Below are 8,887 nucleotides of genomic sequence, written 5' to 3' on the forward strand. Positions count from 1 at the left end.
GGTCTTGATTGTTATTAGTGAGAGGGAGCAAAACATAGCGTGACACACTCGGTGGCAGAGGCAAGCTTTCAGGAAGACCCCAACATCCATGCTGACGCTGAAGGCTGAGAGCAACCAACCAGACCTGGAAAGAGCCTGCAAGAGGCAGGAGAGTGGGAGTTGCGGGAGGGAGAGCAGGCCCCAGGCCTGGAGCCGGGGAGCCCTAGACTTGCCCTAGGAACTAAGGGTCCTCCGTCAGAGTCTTTGAAACCACAGCCTGAGCTTTATTCCAGGGCCCATGGTCTCCCCCGTTGGCACTGGAGAGGGGCAAGAGTCAATCCCTACTCTAAAAGAAGAATTCAGAGGTGGCAATGGAAGATTTGGTTTTGACTTTGTACCTCCCCCCAGTTCCAAAAAGAAAATGATTGAAACTATCTTAACATCATCAGCGATCTATGCACACATAGTTTATTGTATAGTTAATGCCTTTTTTCTTGCCTTAGCAACCCCATGCTTTGAACCATGGCATTCTTGGGGATTTCTGACTATAGCCCTGGACATGGGTCTGGGCAGTCCCTGGCACAAAGCAGGAGACCCATAGAGGCTTTCTACCTGATCCTTCTGGCCAAAAGTTGAACCCTTTCCCTTTGTGGACTGTGTTTATTTCCACACAGTCAGGAGTTATAGATGTGTCCTGAGAGTGGGTAGACAAGTAGCCACGAGGACCCCAGCAAATCCCTCCTTTCCTGAGAAGTGACATCCCAGAGACACAACTTTCCATCCTTTGCCCTTGGAAATGAATCTGTCAGCCCAGTAGTGGGAATAACCTCATTTTACAGGTGAAGTTGGAAAGCAGAGAAGCCTGGCTGAAGTCACAAAGCAATAGGAAAAGAGGACTGGGTTCCTGAGCTGTCCCCCTCACCTCCCCGTGTCAGGTCAGATGAACATCACAGGAGTGACCAGGCGCCAGAGCCCTCTGGCCAGGCGGGAGCTGTGTATCTCTGTGAAAAGGGGCCCTGCGGGGTTTTGTGCTTAAGGTGTCTGTGATGAGTCAGGATGGGGTTGGAGGAAGTTGACCAACTCGAGTGGTGAAACCAGTCCATCTCCTTGAAGTTAGGCAGGAGGCAACACTGGAGAGCGGTATAAAGGGTGCCCCAGCCCCTGCTCAGCTCAGCAATCCACTAGCAGCCTCTCCAGCCGTCCCTCCTGAAAGTCTGGTAAGTAAGAGTCAGCTGGGGAAGCAGGGTTGGGCCTGGGAGCCATCAGGGCTGATGGCCAGTGTGATGGTGGGGCCAGCTCAGGCCAGGACACCATCACTCATGGCCTGGGCTCAACCAGACTGCCTATCTGGACCACATCAGGTCACTGTGACCAGGGTCTCATCTGGACATGGGACAGACAGCTGTCCCCTCTTATCCCACCTGTACTTGGGACCATACTTTGGGGAAGAAAAAGAAAGGAGAAAAAAGAAGAGGAATTAATTTCTTTCTTTCCCAAAACTTTTCCCAAAAGATTTTGCTTTCTTTATGGGGACAGGGTATTTGGGGAAACGCTTGTAACTGTTGGCCGTGTTGCAATAAGGGGGAATAGTAACAAAATAGGGGGAAGTTTTTACTTGGAAAATCCCAGAGAGAGCAGGCAGGGAGACCTACTTTAGAAATAAGAAACTAGAAAGGACCAGCTCCAACTGTCAGCAACTTTCCAGCTCCTCCAAACCCCTCTGGAAGCTGACACGTGAGAGATTGGGAGGTAAATGGGCTACTTTGCTCAGAGGAGACATCTGGAGCCCAGGGAAGCTAAGTGTCCAGACACAGTGCTTCAGGGGAGTTAAAGAGTTAAAGCCAACATGCATGGCGTGACTTCCTCCGAGGCTCTGCCATCAAAGGCCACATTTCCCCAGGACCCAAGAGACCTTTCTTTCTCAAGGGCCTCCCCTCTTGCTGTCAGAACTCCAGAACTCATCATTCCTCCTTGACCAATGGGAGTCAGAAAGGAAGATGGAGACCAGGAACCCATAAGAAAGAAAAGGAGGGGAAGTGGGAGCACCCCATTGCAGAGAGGCGCAGGAGACCGACCTCTTTGCTGGAGCTTTTGAGAAAGGAGGCTCTCAGGAGAGCCTCTTCCTGCTTCTCCTGCTCTTCATTGTCTGCTGCTACTGGGCTATGGCCTCATGCAGAGAATGGAGAGTGCCCCACCCAAAGGAAGAGAGGGGCTGCTGAGAATCAGGCTCTGCTGTGGGTTCCCAGGGATTCCTTCCTCTCTTCACCCCTCTGACCTTCCTGTTTTTCAGATTGACCTAAGGCAGCTTCTAAGATGTCTGAGCAACAGACTCTGTCAGTGGCCCTACCCCCTGGCGTCAGTCAGGAGCCTCTGGAGCCCATTTGCCCTCCCACTGACTCCCAGCAGGAGCAAGTAAAGCAGCTGACTCCACTGCCTGCCCCATGCCAGAAGGTGACCTCGGAGCTCCCAAAGGAACTTCCTCTGCAGCATGTGGAGAAACACGCCACTCCTGTGAAGGGGACACCCGAGTGCGAGTGTGAACCACAGACCCAGGAACCTCAGGGGCAGGGGCTGCATCTGCACCAACCAGAACAACATCTGGATCCACAGCAGCAAGAGGCACAGGAGCAGGAACAGCACTTCGATCCGCAGGAACTCCAGGAGCAGGAAGAAAAGCAGCAAGAGAAGCACAAGGAACATCAGGAAGCAGAAAGCCTGGAGCAGCAACTGGAGCAGGAGACAGCTCAAAGGGAACAGGAACCAAAGGAGCAGCTGGAAGAGGAGAAGAAGCTTCTGGACCAGAAACTGGGTCAAGAGCTAGCAAACAGAGGAGAGCAGCTAGAGAAACATCAGGAAGCAGAAAGCCTGGAGCAGCAGCTGGAGCAGGGGACAGCTCAAAGGGAACAGGAATTAAAGGAGCAGCTGGAAGAGGAGAAGAAGCTTCTGGACCAGAAACTGGGTCAAGAGCTAGCAAACAAAGGAGAGCAGCTGCTGGGCCATGTGGAGAAACATCAGGAAGCAGAAAGCCTGGAGCAGCAGCTGGAGCAGGAGGCAGCTCAAAGGGAACAGGAATTAAAGGAGCAGCTGGAAGAGGAGAAGAAGCTTCTGGGCCAGAAACTGGATCAAGAGCTAGCAAACAGAGGAGAGCAGCTGCTGGGCCATGTGGAGGAGCAGGGAACACAACTGGAGTCAGCAGAGCAGCGGGAAGGACAAGCTGAGCAGCCTGAATATGTCCTCGTTCCCGGCCATGTCCAGGAGACACAAATAGTCCAGCCACAGAAGGGAGCAGTCTTGCTCCCTGTAGAGCAACAACAGCAGAAGCAGGAGGTGCAGTGGCCCCTTAAACATAAGTAACCACCCCCACCCCAGAGGCCCTCAGGCCACCCCACATAAGTGAAGAGAGAGCCAGTGACCTCCCTTACCTCAGGTCCCCAGCCTGGGCGGCCCATCTCATCTGTGAACCCACCTGTCTGCACCCCTGTTTGCTTCTAGTGGGGAGGGAAGTGATTGCCTAGCACCCACCCCTGATGATACCAACCAGGCTCAGGCAACTCGAACCTCTGCCTGAGGGGAGACATGCCTAGGGCTTGACCACCCCCCATGTTACAACTGCACCTGTGTGCTATAATACAAAATAAATGCTGGAGTTGCCGGGATCTTGCATCGTCGTTGGCTTTTTCTCCTTTGTCTCTCATCATACACAAACCAGTGTGTGGGTTGATGGCCACACCTGGGTCTCTTGGCCAGTTCCCAACAGACCAGAGTCCCTCTTTGATTCTGTTCTTAAAGCCAACACGTTCAGCAGCTTCTAAAGAGGAGACTAAATAAAACAAACACTTCCCGCATGTACCTAAGGCACAGCTTGCCAGCGGTAAGAAGGGTTGGGAGGCAAGAGGTCTATCTGCCGAGGCCCAGCACTGCCCTGAACCATAGACACCATGCCCAATCCTAGCCCACAGCCAAGGGCACCAGAAGGGAGGGTGTCCCCTGGGCTCAGGTCCCTTCCAGGGTTTCCTCTCTGTAGGATGTTCTCACGGTCTCCAAGAGTCTAACAGACTGCCATCAAGGAAGGCAAGGGAGACTGTGGAAGAGCAGGAGAAGTAGAGTTTGGGCAAGGTGGGGAGAAGGGAGACTTCCAGACTGGTTACCACTGGAGGAAATGGCAGAGCCCCCAAAGGCTGGGCCAGCTGGTGTCAGGAAAGCCAACAATGCTGACTGGGGAGAAAACTATAGACCCAACGCATCGCTGGAGACTTTTCTGCCACCCATCACATCAGAACTTGGGGTCTCCTTCCAGGGGACTCCCCCGTGAGAATCACCTGGCTTTAATTACATAACCACATTATCTCAGGCAGGTTGTCCGAATCTATTCAAAACTCTCTTACCTCAGTTACAGGATGTGTCAGGACAGACCCACGAACACTACTGGAAGCTCTTCACTCAGTGAGTGTGAATGGCACTTCACATCCTCCATGCCGCACCTCACCCCAGGGCCACTGTCTGCTCCATGGGCATGTTCTCTCTCGGGTGAGGAAACCACCCTCAGTGTGATCATCCAAGCTAGAGACTTGGTCCTCACTCTTCACTCCTCGTCCGCCTCCCCACTGATGGCCAAGTCCTTACTGTCCCTACAACTGCTCCCAAATTTGGACTGAGGGCATTTCACATCTGGCCTATTGTAATGGCTTTTTTTTTTTTTAAGATTTATTTATTTCCGCATATAGAACTGGGGTACAGGCCAGAGGTGCGGGGCGGTGAGAGGTTTCACCAGAGACATAGTGGGGAGCAGAACAGGCAGATAGACAAAGTACACTGCTGAGGGGAGCAGCCGGCTGGTCAGGATAGGTCTGCCGCGCCAAGTGGATCTCCTCCGGGGCAGGGGGTCAAGTGGCTGCGGCCAGCTTGCAGTGCTGCGTCCTAACCTGTTGCGCCTCTAGGGAGGGCCCTATTGCAATGGCCTTAAGCCAGTCTCTCTTGCTCTTGCTCCCTGTCTTTCACAACCTCCAGATCTACCCATCACACAGAAGACAGGATGTCCCATGTAAAACCCTGGCATAACCACAGCCCTCCTGGGGCTACCACTTTCCAGTAGCTCTCATCATTTAGTGGATGAGACACAGACTCAAGTCATCCTAGTTAAAAGAATGTCTGCATAGGATTGGGTGGGTGGGGTGACTGGGCAGAGACGGAGGAGTTCCCAGAAGCACTCGTAATCTGTACACACTTTTTGAAGTCTTAAATCTTGATATTTTAATAGACTTTATTTTTAAGGCAGTTTTTGATTCATATAAAAGTTAAGAAGCTGTAGTGTCCCATCAATGAGGGCAACAACATACTATTTGTGGAGTTTTTGTACAGGAAATTCATTTCTTCCCTATATTTACTTGGTTAGTTATTTAATTACTTTTATCAATGTGAACTCGTGGATATTTCTATTCGGAATATATTTCAATAGTGCTTTATTTTGTATTATTTGAATTGGGATAAAGAACACATAACATAAAACTTAATCATCAGGGCCCTCTCTGGTGGCGCAGCGGGTTAAAGCACAGCACTAAGAAGCTAAAGCCACTTCAGCATGAGTTCGATCCCTACCCATGGTGATCCACATGGCGCGGCAGACCTCTCCTGACCTGCCCGCTGCTCCCTTCAGTGGTGTACTTCGACAGTTGACCTGTTCTGCTCCCCGCTCTGTCTCTGGTGAATCCTCTCACCACCCCTGCGCCTCTGGCCTGAACCCGAGTTCTGTATGCATAAATAAATAAATCTTAAAAAAAAAAACAATCATCATACAGTGATACAGTGCAGTGTTGCTAAGGACACTCATAGCCAGCATCACAGTCTGTCTTCAGAACTCCCTTAATATTGTCAAACTGCTGAGATTTTATATCCTTTAAACAAGGACTTCCATGAGTCTCTCACCAGCCTCCAGCTTCCGCTTTCCCTTTTGTCTGTGTCCTTCCCACTTGCCCTGCTCTCTGGTTACCGTGTTGCACTGTCACCACTGTCATGGTAAGTGTGTAGGTCTGCTGGAATTAAAGACTGCTTACGCTGCCGTTCTGGCTACACATTTGAGCCTTCTCATACAAAGTCCATTTGGCCCAGTCAATCAATTAACTATGGACCCTGCAGAGGCATCTCTTAAGGGGAACAGCAGGATGCTTAATCCCCTGCAATGAATATAGGTCCCAAGGCCTGGCCAGGGATGCCTGAGGAGCTGTTGACTGATATATACTTTGCGTTCCAGAGAGGCTTCAGCAGAATGCTTTGTTAACAAGATTGGTACCAGGAGTGAGGGTCACAAGCTTGATTTCAATCTTCAAACATTGGGCCATAAAACTGGGCTCTAACGCTAATTTGGATTCACAGGCTCCTCTCCCCAAAAGTCTAGAGAACCTAAACAAACATCCCTTCCTCCTACATTTTTTCTCTTTGTCCTTTGCCCTGAGTAATTGGCTCTGTACAATGCCTTGCTAAATGAAAAGGCCAGATTTTTGCCATCTTGGCAGCATCCTGCAACAACAGTTTGCTCGATGCCTCCCGCTTCAACAGTGCAGTGTTGCCTGATGCGACATAAGTGCATATCTTTTGGGGGGGTGAGAGATGGGGGTTCATGGAACTCAGAATCCCCTTATTGTAAGGTCATGTATCCCTACTACATAGGATGTAATATATAACAACACAATATGACATAGCACACTTTATCCATGACAGGTTATTTCATGTCTTGCTATTGTGAATAACGCTGTGATAAGTGCAGAAATCACTTCAAGATACTGATTTCATTTCTTTGGGGTTGCAACTAGAATTGGGATCACTGAGGAAGATGGCATTTCTATTTTTAATTTTTTTGAAAATCCTCCACTCTTTTCCTGCCAGTCGTGAACAAGGCTCTCTTTTCTCCACAACCTGGTCAAAACATTTTGACTTTTGACTTTTTATAACAACCATTCTAATGGTTATTAGACTATTAGAAACGGAAGTCCAAAGACTTGGGAGATGCATTTCAATACAGAGGGGGAGATACGCAGGGCCGGTGAGTGGGTATACAAATGAAAAATGTTGAACATAACTTGATCATTATTAAAGTTGGGTGATATATAGGATTTTACCAACTTCCCCCACGTTTGTATATTTTTAATACTTATCTGTATATAATATGTATATATAATTTGATATTTTAAAAATTTCCCATAAAGTAGTAAAAAACTTTATTGAAAAATGCTAACATACATAAGTTACATTCTTTGTAACCAGTTAAACTATAGCAAAATAAAATAGATTTCAGTTTAAAAATGTAAAGAGCAGAGCAGGAGTTTTCAAACACTAATAGAAATATCTTCCCTTGGTTCCCCGGGGGAAGTGTTTGATGTCTGAGACAAGAGAATGCATGCATGCAAGTAGCTGACTTCCAGAAGCTACTCCAGGCAGCAGAGGTCAGTAACACTAGAAAGAACAAAACAAGCAATAGCAGAAAGTCACCTCCAGGGAGCGCTGTTGAGCTGGGAGTTGCTGTGGGAACTAAACCCCTCTCCAGAGCTCCCAAGCGCCATGCAGGACATTCATTAGAATGTGTCATCAGAGACCCTAAAGAACACTGTCCCCACCGATTCATCTTCTAGTGGCAATGCCCACTCCCTCCCACCGGCGTGTGGTGTTGGCTGGGGAGGACTCCTGGAGCACCCCAGCCAGATACCCAGGGACAGAGAAGGGGCTGGTGCAGTGGGAGAAGTGCTGTCGGCCACTCAGTGATGTGGTCGCCATTCCTGCGCACCCCCAGGTGAAAGAAGGGTGCAGAGAATGGGACCTGGGGAGCACACATCTCAGACTGTAAGCACCTGTGGTCTGGCTCTGGCAGAGACAGAGAGATAAAGGCTGTGTGATTCTGATCAGCGCACCCTGAGGCCCCCAAACCCACACATTGTAAGGGTCATCGTGTACACAGAGACAAAGCAGCTCTTAGCGTGAAAGAGTGTGGAGAGGGGAGAGAAGGAAGGACAGTGGTTTTCCAGTGAAACACCTGAAGTGATCTTTCCCTTCACGTTTGCTTTATTTCTTTATTTTCAGTACAAGAGTGAAATTGTAACAGGGGCACCTGCATGAAAGAGGGAGAGGCCCGTTTACATGCGGTCACCTTGGCTTGTTACTGGGAACGAGGGGGCAGAGCTGAGTGACTGGTGAAGCAACATGACATGGAAGCAGCCTCGGAGGGCAGCACCGCGTGGACAGCAAGGGCGGACCGGCCAGCCTCGGACTTGCACAGGGACTTGGGGGCGTGGAGGGAGCCTGTGGGCGAGAGGCTGCGGAGGCTCTCGGGAGGGACATGTGGCTGAGGCCTGTGGGGAGGCTGACAGTGGTGACAGGTATGTTGATTTGAAGATACCTGAGTGGCCGACAGCACTTCTTCTCCCACCGCACCAGCCCCTTCTCCTCTGTCCCTGGATATCTGGCTGGGGTGCTCCAGGAGTCCTCCCCAGCCAACACCGCACGCCGGTGGGAGGGAGTGGGCATCGCCATTAGAAGATGAATCGGTGGGGACAGTGTTCTTTAGGGTCTCAGGTGAGACATTCTAATGAATGTCCTGCATGGCCCTTGGGAGCTCTGGAGAGGGGTTTAGTGGCCACAGCAACTTCCTCAGGTAAATTGGACTAAAAAAGAGCCACTCATATGGTAGAGGATGGAAATTTGGCTTTGAGGGTGACTATGATATGTTGTACACAGATGGTGATTTATAATGTTGTGCATATGAAACCTCTATAATGTTATAAACTATGTGACTTCAATAAAAACAATTTCTTAAAAAAATATTTATTCATACAGAACTGGGGTACAGGCCAGAGATGCAGAGGGTGAGAGGATTCACCAGGAACAGAGTGGGGAGCAGAACAGGCAGATCAACGAAGTACAC

General features: G+C 49.8%; 1 protein-coding gene across 1 annotated transcript; it reads left to right on the plus strand.

Moving 5' to 3' along the window:
* The first annotated feature begins 2,292 nt into the window (after positions 1 to 2,292).
* Positions 2,293 to 3,333, plus strand: IVL (involucrin). The gene has a single exon (XM_004693621.1). It carries the CDS (start codon positions 2,293 to 2,295, stop codon positions 3,331 to 3,333), a length of 1,041 nt encoding a protein of 346 aa, XP_004693678.1.
* The last annotated feature ends 5,554 nt before the right edge of the window (positions 3,334 to 8,887 follow it).

Source organism: Condylura cristata, unplaced genomic scaffold (genome assembly GCF_000260355.1).
Source record: "Condylura cristata isolate star-nosed mole 26May11 unplaced genomic scaffold, ConCri1.0 scaffold00040, whole genome shotgun sequence".
Classification (NCBI taxonomy): domain Eukaryota; kingdom Metazoa; phylum Chordata; class Mammalia; order Eulipotyphla; family Talpidae; genus Condylura; species Condylura cristata.